Source organism: Oncorhynchus clarkii, chromosome 14 (genome assembly GCF_045791955.1).
Source record: "Oncorhynchus clarkii lewisi isolate Uvic-CL-2024 chromosome 14, UVic_Ocla_1.0, whole genome shotgun sequence".
NCBI classification, from domain to species: Eukaryota; Metazoa; Chordata; class Actinopteri; order Salmoniformes; family Salmonidae; genus Oncorhynchus; species Oncorhynchus clarkii.
In genome coordinates this window covers 429,002-441,694 of record NC_092160.1, presented here as the reverse complement: position 1 = coordinate 441,694, position 12,693 = coordinate 429,002, and the positions used below count along the sequence as shown (strand labels likewise).

Genomic DNA, 12,693 nt, shown 5'->3' with positions numbered 1-12,693 from the left:
GGGAAACTAAATGTGCTGAAATGTATTGTCCCACCATCGTTCCCTAGCCTTTATCTTTGCATTTGACCAGAGCCATGGGCCCTGGCCAAAAGTAGTACACTAAATAAGGTGCTATTTGGGATGGAGCCTGCTCTGATGGGAGGGAGAGCGAGACTAAAAAGAGTGCTCGCTGGCTGGGCGCGATGTTCTGGTATGTCTGAGATACAGTATGTTGCTGTTGGCTCTGCAAAGCCCATGGTGGCAACATGAGAAATCCCACCAGTCCCTCATTCCTCCCCCCCCCTAGGGGAAGGTAAAGGTTAGAGACCCAATCATCATCTTTTCCTTTCGCCCCTGTGTCATCTTTTCTCTGCTCACTTGGACCACTTCAGCAGACAGTCACAATGATCTTGGAGCTCAAGGAAGTGATGTCAGTGAGCACTTCCCCTATATAGGGCCTTTACACCCACCTGGGATATTGATGCCTTATTAATACCTAAGGGTTGAAATGTTGTATCAATACAATCACCTGGGGTCATGAACAGCAGTGTGCGGAATTGTATTTTTTTATAAACCTGCAAAAAGTACCTGGATGTGTACATGTTCTTTAGCTTTTGTAGATCAAGGACTGGGCCTTAAGGGCTAAGGAGTAATTACAAAACATAATTACAAATAATTGTAGACTGCAAGTTGACTGCAAGAAGCCCAAACAGAGAACATTTGACTAAAACATTATCATTGAGTTGCACCTCCTTTTGCCCTCAAAACAGCCTCGATTCATCGGGGCATGGACTACAAGGTGTAGAAAGCGTTCCACATGGATGATGGCCCATGTTGACTCGAATGCTTGCCACAGTTGTCAAGTTGGCTGGATGTCCTTTGGGTGGTGGATCATTTGTTATACACATAGGAAACTGTTGAGCATGAAAAACCCAGCAGCGTTTTAGTTCTTGGCACACTCAAACTGGTAAATGCCATGGGACCACGCAGCCATCATACCGCTCAGGAAGGAGATGCGTTCTGTCTCCAAGAGATGAACGTACTTTGGTGCGAAAAGTGCAAATCAATCCCAGAACAACAGCAAATGACCTTGTGAAGATGCTGGAGGAAACAGGTACAAAAGTATCTGTATCCACAGTAAAACGAGTCCTATATCGACATACCCTGAAAGGCCGCTCAGCAAGAAGAAGCCACCGCTCCAAAACCGCCATAAAAAAAGCCGGACTACAGTTTGCAACTGCACATGGGGACAAAGATCGTACTTTTTGGAGAAATGTCCTCTGGTCTGATGAAACAAAAATAGAACTGTTTGGCCATAATGACCATCGTTATGTTTGGAGGAAAAAGGGGGCGGCTTGCAAACCGAAGAACACAATCCCAACCGTGAAGCATGGGGGTGGCAGCATCATGTTGTGGGGGTGCTTTGCTGCCTAAGTTAGTTAGTTTGACCTAAGTTAAACAATTTAAAGGCAATGCTATCAAATACTACTTGAGTGTATGTAAACTTCTGACCCACTGGGAATGTGATGATAGACATAAAACCTGAAATACATCATTCTCTTTACTATTATTCTGACATTTCACATTCTTAAAATAAAGTGGTGATCCTAACTGACCTAAGACAGGGAATTTTTTCTAGGATTAAATGTCAAGAATTGTTCAAAACTGAGTTTAAATGTATTTGGCTAAGGTGTATGTAAACTTCCGACTTCAACTGTAGATTCAACTGGTCAGTCTAGGTCATGGAAAGAGCAGGTGTTCCTAATGTTTTTTTACACTGCTTATATACTTTGGAACAGATTTCCAAAATAAATATTACTTGGAGCTGATTTGCTGGTATTTTTGCAATGTTTTATGTCCAATTTTGAAACATTGTTTTTTGCTCTGAACAATTGGGGGGCCAAATAAAATCACCAGGGGGCCAGTTGGGGAACCCTGCTTGAGAGGGAGCGGAGTGTCATTGCCTAGGGAACCAGTGCTATTTTGAATCCCATGTCTATAGTCATCCAACAAAATCCAGGTTGTCAAATTGGCTATTGTAAAATTTAAAATTTCCCCTACCGCTCACTGATCTTTGAAAAGTGTGTTAATCTCACAAATGTATTGCTGTTTTCAACATTATATTTCAATCATGCAATTCATTCCAGTGTTGTGTTTTATTAGTGATAACATATTGTAACCTATGGTAGGGGTAACTATGGTCTAGGAGGGTGTGGTAGGGATAACCTATGGTCTAGGACAGTGGTTCCCAACCTTTTTCGGCTACTGTACCACCAACTGAATTTTGCTTTACCCGGAGTACCTCTGATGTACCCCCTCATGTGCGTCTTACCAGTAACGCTATGGACTCATGAGTCTTCTCAAGTACTCCCATGGATAGGTCAAGTACCCCCAGGGTTCCTAGAACCCCTCGTTGGTAACCCCTGGTCTAGGATGATGTGGTAGGGTTTAACCTACAGTCTAGGGTGAAGTGGTAGGGTTAATCTATGGTCTAGGATGGTGTGGTAGGCCTATCGGTTATCACCAGGCTCACCCTGACCTCCTCAAAGTGAAGACTGGCTCAGAGAACACATTAGCTCTAAGTCCTGCTTAATAATCAAAAGCATTCCACAGATCCCAGCTCCCCTTCTCCAAGCCCTGACGCATGCCAGCAACAATATTGTGCATTGGACTCAGACCAAAGGGTCCTTTTTGACTCACTGGCCAATAGACAGTGTATCTGCTGGGTAATTCTTCTTCCTTTTCCAGACTATGATCAGAGCTCAGACTTACAAGGATACAAGGACAGTCAGACCTCATTGACAATGTTGACGTTGGTCAGCGGACATAGCCGAAAGGAATTATACTTTTTGTTGTCTTTCCTGTCATTAGTAGACATTCCAGACATGCGTGCCCCCTCCCTGCATACCTTAAGCCAGTATGCCATGAAAGGGAATAAAGAGAAATGGTAGTATGCAGCTTAAAGAGAGATCTATTGAGAGACAGAGGAAAACAGGAGGCTGCTGCCTCTTTAAGGTACTTTAGATCCCCAAGTGGAGCCAGCAGCAGCAGAAGCATAGGGTAATGCATTTAGGTTGAAATGGACAAAACAGATTGTGTTTTAAAAGGTCCAGCCTGCAATTTCCTCTCCACACAATTCCCTCTGCTCCCCCTCTTACAACTTTCTCTCACTTACTCACTCACTCTCTATCTCTCTCTCATACACACACACACACACACACACACACACACACACACACACACATAAACACATCCACGCAGATCCTAAACTCACAGACAATCTCATTAAATTGTTTTTTTGGTCATTTCTGTGTCATTCCAACAGAGAGAGGTAAAACAAATATATTCCAGGGCCTCCCGAGTGGCCCAGCGGTCTAAGGCACTGCATCGCAGTGAGGCTTCACTACTACAGCCCCAGGTTCGATCCCAGGCTGTGTCACAGCCGGCCGTGACCGGGAGACCCATGAGGCGGCGCACAATTTACCCAGCGGTTAGGGGAGGCCCTGGATTTCCTTGTCCCATTCCGCTCTAGCGACTCCTTGTGGTGGGCCGGGCGCCTGCAAGCTGACCTCGTTCGCCAGCTGGACGGTGTTTCCTCTGACACATTTGTGCATCTGGCTTCCGTGTTAAGCGAGCAGTGTGTCAAGAAGCAGTGCTGCTTAGCAGGGTCGTGTTTCGGCGGACACATGGCTCTCGACCTTCTTCTCTCCTGAGTCCGTAGGGGAGTTGCAATGATGGGACAAGACTGTAACTACCAATTTGGATATCACGAAAAAGGGGTAAAAGTTTTTTATTATTATTCTAGAGCCAGTCCCTCCAACGTAAAGGAAAGCTCCTCAAAAATGTGTCTAATGTATGTTCAATTCGTCACTCTTGGCAAAAGAGGAGTGAAAAGCAGGGTTGTGCTTCTGTGATCTCTGGGATGTGCGGTTATGTGGTATGGTTTTGTTGGGCCCCAGAGCCTCTCAGTATGAGCAACTCAATGGCTGCAATGAATTCCTGACTGTGACTAATTTATTTTCACACTTTCAAACTCCATGCATCAAAATGGCGGTTCTCGTGCTCTCCTGTGAAAACAGTGGAGCGCTATCATCTTGGCAAGACTGGTAGTGCCCCCTCTAAACATTTTCCAGAATTCTCTCTAGGATTATTCACTCATGATACCCATTTCTGTGACATGATTGTCTGAAACAGATTTGAGGATGAATGGACATGAATGGAAGGTGACAGTCAAAGCTGAACAAACATTGTATTGCTTGAGATTTTTTTTATTTTTGCATATGTTTCTCATCAAAGGCCTCAGTGGACTGCATTTCATGCCAGTCATATGAATCAAATCTGGAATTAGCTTTACGCTAATGGGCATTAGCATGACTCACAGCATGGTAGAGAGAGGGAGCTCTGGAAAGTGTTACTCTGGGGGGTTAACCCAGGAAGAATCAAATAACCACGGAGCACATTGTAGTGATACTGGCACACGCGCACACACACACACAAATACAAACAGAGTAGTAAGACCAGCACACAAACAACCCAATGAGATCCACCCAGACACAGCACGGTAGGTGAGGAGGGCGAAGTGGCCAGCTGACAAGGTACGGTGGTTACCATTTCCCCACAGACATAAACAGTGACTATATCAATTTCCTGCCTCCAGACTCTGACTGGTGAGCCATGCAGTGTTTAGACTGGAGAAGCCATCACTAAAGCCTCTCTCCACACATCGGCACAGCTAGCTCTATGGACGGCTAACACTAACCACATTAAACACGAGTTGTCCTGTAGTCAAATACTTAGTGTTAGCATTTTTCTTAGATTTATTTCACTTTGGCTATTAAAAAGGTTGACTTTGGATGGTACGAGGGCTCAAGATGTGTGAGTTACGAGGCAGTAAACGCTTGTTAACCTCTGGTGCCCAGGGACTGAACTCTGTGTAAATGTTTCTGTGTATGAGCATGATGTGATTTATGCAGAAAGATGAGCCAGGATTCAGACATGCTGCTCACATGGATCTGTTTTAGACTGCTGGGATCCATAACCAGTATCACATTTATTTAAGAGGAGAGAATGGAGATGAAAGAAGACAAATCCTTTATGTCTTTTCTTTCTGTCTGTCTGCCTTTCTCCCACTCTCCTATGCATACTCTCCCTTTTTTAAATCACCCCCTCAAATTCCCCCTCTCCGCTCCACCTTTCATTTAATCTTAACATCTCCTCACAGACACACTGTTTTTCTAATCCTCAAATCAGGACACACCAGCTTCTGTTTAAGGTTGATGTTTTCATGGCTGGAACTTGATCTCAGTTCAGATTATAGTCGTTACCAGGCTCTGCTTTGTTATGTTCTGCATGGCAGCCAATCTCTGCCTGAAGTATGACACTGTAGCTACATATTACTGATTGATTCAGTTTTCTGTAAAATACTGTATGTCCCATTGTAACACTCTTACGTCTCCCTCTCCTGTCCCAGGGCCTCCCCGCGTGGCAGAGAAGATCGCCCACCGGCAGACGGTGCGGATCGGGCGCACCATGAAGCTGCAGTGCCCAGTGGAGGGTGACCCGCCACCCCTCATCATGTGGACCAAGGACGGCCGCAACATCCACAGCGGCTGGATGCGCTTCCGGGTGCTGCAGCAGGCACTGCGCATAAAAGATGTGGAGGCCGAGGACTCAGGCACCTTCATCTGCAAGGCCACCAATGGCTTCGGCAGCGTCAACATCAACTACACCCTCATCGTCATCGGTGAGTCCCCTCCCCATCCACCTAGCCTGATCTCAGATCTGCTGTCTTGGGGTGTAACAATGACCATAGGAGTTGGCAAGACAGAGTGAACAGATCTAAGACCAGGCTTCCATCCACTACCACACAGTCCAGTATCTCCTCCTCTCCCTGGATGGGAGCAAAGTGGCTCTAATATGTGTATGATTACACATGTCTGCTCTGCCATTGGTTAGTGGTTATAGTCATATCATGCTCATCAGTGGAATGGCTCCTCTTCCACATTCATGCTGTTGGAGAATCACCACCACCACCGTGACACCAGGCTAAGAAACGAGTGAACTTGACTTGAACAATAAGACACAGAAATACCCCTACATCTCTCCTCCTGTATTGTTCTCTGTGAACAGACAGGTCTAAAGAAACATGATAGGAAGAAAATGTAGTCTATTTTAGAAGAGAATAGCATACTGTGGCAGCCTAGGGGAGTCAGAGGTGAAATTCACAATAAAATAAGACATGCGGAGACCGCTTTGCGGTGCTTAAACCAAAGTTGCGGGGAGGGGCAGCAATCGTGGCAAACTGGCAAACTAAACCGTTGATAATACCCCACCAACACAAGAATGGTTTTTACCTGCTTCTTTGTGGTGGGCTAAGGCCAGGTTGAAAGAGCCTCCACTTTGGGGATGAGTACTAAGACCAGTTCTCCTGGAGTGAATTCGCGGAGACAGGCCCCCCTGTTGTAGACCCGGGCTTGGGCCTGCTGAGCCTGGAGCATGTGTTCCCGCATCAGAGGCTAGACTCTCGCCATGTAGTGGCGCATCTCCTCTGCTTATTCAGTAACTGACTGGTGAGGGCAAAGTTGTTGCTCCCAGGCCTCTTTTGCCAGGTCCAGCATGCCCGGGCCCGTCTGCCGTACAGGAGTTCGAAGGATGAGAATCCTATGGATGCCTGTGGGACCTCTCTGATGGAAAACAGAACAAAGAGTATTAGCTGGTCCCAATTGTTTCCTTCTGTGTCAATTGCTTTCCTTAACACAAGCCCATCGGTTTGATGATGCTCCGCAGAAGTACGGATTTGGCTCACCTTTAACATCCTACGCATTTAATTTCAATACCCGGGACATGAAGCGCGATCCTTTATCGGTCAGGACTTCTTCTGCAATCCCCACCGACTGAAGAGAAGGAACAGTTCCCGTGCCACGGCACGGGCGCTGGTGGCACGTAGTGGGATGGCCTCAGGATGGCGGGTGGCGTAGTCCATGATTACCAAGATGTACCTATGTCCTCGATTGGACTTGGGCAGAGGTCCCACTATGTCCATGGCTATCCTCTGAAAAGGGATCTCGATCATTGGTAAAGGGATTTTGGTAGGTTACATTTTGGGGCTGTTTTCTGGCATTTGGCACACTGTCTGCAGTAATCCTGGACAGCCCTCTTCACTCCGGGCCAGTAGAACCAAGCCAGGAACCAATCATAGGTTTTCTCCACTCCTAGGTGTGCTCCAAGCAAATGTGAGTGTGCTAGGTATAGGACTTTGGAGATGTAAAATTTGGGCACTACCATTTCGTCTCCCACTTTCACAACCTGATCAAATAAATTATTTTTGACTGCAAAATTTGGAAAGGCACATTCACTCACTCCATCTACTGGTTTTCCACCAACAGCTCTCATCCTCGCCTGCTCCAGGTTGGGATTGGTGAGTTGGGTAGTGCCAAACTATCCCGGGGAGGTTCCCTTTCCCTCCTGCGCAAAGGGCAACTCTGAAAACATTTCGCCAGGGTAATTCTCCTCCCCGGGTTTCTCTTTATCTCGGTCGGTGCTGGGGAGAGCCGAGGGGGGATTGGCTGAGGCCTCCACAGAGTCTGAGGAGATGGGTGGGGAAGCAGCAGCACGGGCTGGTATGACGCTTCTACATCGGGGAACCATTCTCCTTTTCCCCAAGCTGTTCTCCTAGGGGCTGTAACCCCTCTGCTCCAGAATCTCTGGAAAATTGGGCCTAGCCCAGTAGGACATCTACTTGGATTTTCTTTACTACCCCAGCTACAATCACAAAGCTACCTTGAGGGGTTTGCACCTTCCTCGTGGCAGGTGGGGTAACTTTTCATACTTTTCCATGCATACAAGCCACTGTTATGGGCAGCCCTAAGGGGTCAGCAGCAAATTGAGGTTTGATGAGAGTGACCATACTACCTGTGTCCAACAAGGTGGCCTTATCCTGAATGCCTATTTTGACAGGGATCTGGGGGGCTGCAGTGGCTTTGTGGGCCCAGTAGATTGTGAGGTAGTCACACCTTCTGGTGGTCTTCTCTACGGGACTGGCCATGGCAGGGACTCATCGTTTCCCGGGCAGCTCCAGGCCAGGTGTCCCTCCTGGCCACAGGTGTGACACCTTTTCTGGTCCCTGCTAACTAGCGGTCGCTGCCTCGGGGTGATCTGGGTTCAGTAATAGGAGTCAGTCTTGAAGTGGGGTTCAAATAGGCGTCTCCCTAGTTGGTTCAGCCTAGACTTCAGGCCTACTGCTTACAGCCCTACAACATCTCTAAAGTAACTTGGTGATTTTCGAATAAAGCGACCAGGGCGTCAACTGACGGGGGGTTGCTCTGGGCAGCATGGCGCTTTGCGTCAGTGAGGAGGCCCCAGATACGTTAGTCCATTACCAGTCAATCTATTGCTGATGGCCCATCCCCTGTGGTAAGCCAACTTTTAGTTAGTCTAACCAGCTTGGTTATTTAACCTCTCTGATCTACCCATCCCGGATCCGGTATCGTGAATACAGACTCAAGCTCATTACCATTACGCAACGTTAACTATTCATGAAAATCGCAAATGAAATGAAATAAATATGCTAGCTCTCAAGCTTAGCCTTTTGTTAACAACACTGTCATCTCAGATTTTCAAAATATGCTTCTCAACCATAGGAAAACAATCATTTGTGTAACAGTAGCTAGCTAGCGTAGCATTTAGCGTTTGCATTATCGTTAGCATTTAGCAGGCAACACTTTCACAAAAACCAGAAAAGCATTCAAATAAAATAATTTACCTTTGAAGAACTTCAGATGTTTTCAATGAGGAGACTCTGTTAGATAGCAAATGTTCAGTTTTTCCTGAAAGATTATTTGTTTAGGAGAAATCGCTCCGTTTGGTGCGTCACGTTTGGCTACCAAAAAAACCCGAAAATCCAGTCATCAATTACGCCGAACTTTTTTCAAAATTAATTCCATAATATCGACTGAAACATGGCAAACGTTGTTTAGAACCAATCCTCAAGGTGTTTTTCACATATCTCTTCGATGATATATCCTTCGTGGAAGTGTGCTTTCCGTTCTGAATCCCAGGACAAAATGACCGCAACTGGAGATTACGCACGAATTTAGATAAAGGCCACCGGGCGGACCCCTGGAAAATGTAGTCTCTTATGGCCAATCTTCCAATGATATGCCTACAAATACGTCACAATTCTGCAGACATCTTGAAGAAACCACAGAAAGCACATGGTCGTTCCTGCTGCATTCACAGCCATATAAGGAGACATTTGAAAACAGAGATTCTGCTCATTTCCTGTTAGACGTTTCATCTTGGTTTCGCCTGTAGAATGAGTTATGTGGCACTCACAGATAAAATCTTTGCAGTTTTGGAAACGTTAGACTGTGTTCTTTCCAAAGCTGTCAATTCTATGCATAGTCGAGCATCTTTTCGTGACAAAATATTGCGCTTAAAACGGGCACGTTTTTTTATCCAATAATGAAATAGCGCCCCTATAGGCTTAACAGGTTAAGGTCTTACCGGGGCGTGGACATCATAGGCCCAGGAGTAGAAGAGATGGACCCAGGTTGGTAGGTTGTGCATTGCACTCAAATACCAATGTCATCTTCAGCAGTTAGCTTGGTGAGGATATTGCCTGGTTCCATCATTTGGTCCGGCTGTACCACGCCTTGGCTAAGCTGTGTAACTGCCTCCTGAAGGGCTTGCTACATTTGGGCTTGCACCAGCTGAGTTACAGCATCTTCCATGATGACCATCTGCTTCTTATTTTATTGGGAGTTCAGAGCATGGAAGGGTTGTGCCCACATTCTCCACCAACTGTGGCAGCCCAGGGGAATCAGAGGTGAAATTCACAATAAAATAAGACGGTTTTGCGGTGCTCAAACCAGAGTTGCTCTTTAATAAAGGTTGGGGGGAATAGGGAGGGGAGAAATGCAATTAAAAGGTAACGGGTGGGTCACTCTGTGTCCGGCGTGGCGGCACCTTGGACCGCCTGTGTTAATGAACAAAAGAGAGAGAGAGAGCAATGAGTCCGGTGTTTCAATCCTTGATATCAACTTGTGCCAACTCAGCTGTTGCAAGCCCAAAGCCTCCTGAGATTGCATCATCTGTACTTCTGTTGGGGTGGTATGCAAATTGGAGTGGGTCTAGGATTTCTGGGATAATGGTGTTGATGTGAGTCATGCCTTTTGGCATCCCCTTTGTGTGGCCGTAATGCACCCTAAAAGAAATACATGCCTTATGCGGCCAGTGGCCTATGTGCCCCTGGCCTGGAGTGCTGCGTTGTGCCCTTCTCCCTGAGTGCTGCCTGCTCCGAAGAACCTCACTCACATGGCTCTCACATGGATCTTTCTCACAGGCTACAAGTGAAGACAGACACATCAGGGACGCAACTATGTGCGTCCTTATCTAATTCCAAGGTACATATATACATAACTGTCCACATTTACTTTTCGTCAGCCAACAAGATCAGTATGCCTAATGAACAGCAAAAGCACTAACCTATGTCAATCAACAGTTGTGGCCAAAAGTTTTGAGAATGACACAATTATAAATTTTCACAGAGTCTGCTGCCTCAGTTTGTATGATGGCAATTTGCATATACTCCAGAATGTTATAAAGAGTGATCAGATGAATTGCAAATAATTGCAAAGTCCCTCTTTGCCATGCAAATGAACTGAATCCCCCCCAAAACATTTCCACTGCATTTCAGCCCTGCCACAAAAGGACCCGCTGACATCATGTCAGTGATTCTCTGTTGGACAAGGCTGGAGATCACTCTGTAATGCTGATTGAGTTCAGATAACAGACTGGACGCTTCAAAAGGAGGGTGGTGCTTGGAATCATTGTTCTTCCTCTGTCGACCATGGTTACCTGCAAGGAAGCACGTGCTGTCATCATTGCTTTGCACAAAAAGGGCTGCACATGCAAGGATATTGCTGCCAGTAAGATTGCACCTAAATCAACCATTTATCGGATCATCAAGAACTTCAAGGAGAGCGGTTCAATTGTTGTGAAGAAGGCTTCAGGGCGCCCAAGAATGTCCAGCAAGCACCAGGACTGTCTCCTATAGTTGATTCAGCTGCGGGATTGGGGCACCACCAGTACAGAGCTTGCTGAGGAATGGCAGCAGGCAGGTATGAGTGCATCTGCATGCACAGTGAGGCGAAGACTTTTGGAGGATGGTCTGGTATCAAGAAGGGCAGCAAAGAAGCCACTTCTCTCCAGGAAAAACATCAGGGCCAGACTGATATTCTGCAAAAAGTACAGGGATTGGACTGCTGAGGACTGGGGTAAAGTCATTTTCTCTGATGAATCCCCTTTCCGATTGTTTGGGGCATCCGGTAAAAAGCTTGTCCGGAGAAGACAAGGTGAGTGCTACCATCAGTCCTGTGTCATGCCAACAATAAAGCATACTGAGACCATTCATGTGTGGGGTTGCTTCTCAGCCAAGGGAGAGGGCTCACTCACAATTTTGCCTAAGAACACAGCCATGAATAAAGAATGGTACCAACACATCCTCCGAGAGTAAGTTCTCCCAACCATCCAGGAACAGTTTGGTGACGAACAATGCCTTTTTCAGCATGATGGAGCACTTTGCCATAAGGTAAAAGCGATAACTAAGTGGCTCGGGGAACAAAACATAGATATTTTGGGTGCATGGCCAGGAAACTCCCCAGACCTTAATCCCATTGAGAATTTGTGGTCAATCCTCAAGAGGTGGGTGGACAAACAAAAAGCCACAAATTCTGACAAACTCCAAGCATTGATTATGCAGGAATGGGCTGCCATCAGTCAGGATGTGGCCCAGAAGTTAATTGACAGCATGCCAGGGCGGATTGCGGAGGTCTTGAAAAAGAAGGGTCAACACTGCAAATATTGACTCTTTGCATCAAACTTCATTTAATTGTCAATAAAATCATTTAACACTTATGAAATGCTTGTAATTATACTTCAGTATTCCATAGTAAAATCTGACAAAAAATATCTAAAGACACTGAAGCAGCAAACTTTGTGGAAATTAAGATTGGTGTAATTATCAATATTTTGGCCACAATTGTACTATCCCCCATAATACATATGGCGAGAAATCAATATTCCAAAAATAGTCTGGGAATTATTTTTTTAAACCTTTATTTAACTAGGCAAGTCATGCGATAGATCCCAAATTAATACAACCACTAGCAAAAAAAAAAAATGTTTTATGCAATGTGGCTGACGCAACAGATCAGAATGTTTAGCTTAAAATGTTGAGAAAGCTATTGGGTTTTTTCTTTACATTATAAGAGCAGCAATGTGCACACAGCAGTAGGCTATTTACGCGAATGTTCCATTAGCGGGAAAACACCATTTATCAAAAGTGACCGCAAATGCAATTATGCATGTAATGCTTTTATTATAAAGGTGTGTTTTTTTGGTGAAAATGATCTTCCCCAAACTTGAAACTCACGCGCTGCTTATGTATGAATTTAGGCTTATCAAAACATAGCCTAGCCCAAAGGTCTATATGTTATCAAAACATATAGGCCTATGGGCTAGGCTACATGAGGTGTGCGACTATGATTTGAAAGTTGCAAAAAAATTACATTGTTTCATTGCGTTACGCTTGGCATCTTTCATAAGTATAATATTTAATTCATAAGTGATAGGCTAATATTGTCACCCATCAGACTATTATTTATTTAATCTGGTCTTTACATATGCTAAATAATATATGTGTGACATTTGTTT

General features: G+C 45.4%; 1 protein-coding gene across 3 annotated transcripts in view; it reads left to right on the top strand.

The window, feature by feature from the left end:
• LOC139366114 (fibroblast growth factor receptor like 1a) overlaps window positions 1-12,693 on the top strand; it is a 63,619-nt gene that overhangs the window by 15,442 nt on the left and 35,484 nt on the right. For all 3 annotated transcript variants that reach the window (XM_071103220.1, XM_071103221.1, XM_071103219.1), the window contains one exon: window positions 5,450-5,722. In XM_071103220.1, the coding sequence (XP_070959321.1) occupies window positions 5,450-5,722 (273 nt within the window). The remainder of the gene's footprint in view (window positions 1-5,449; window positions 5,723-12,693) is intronic.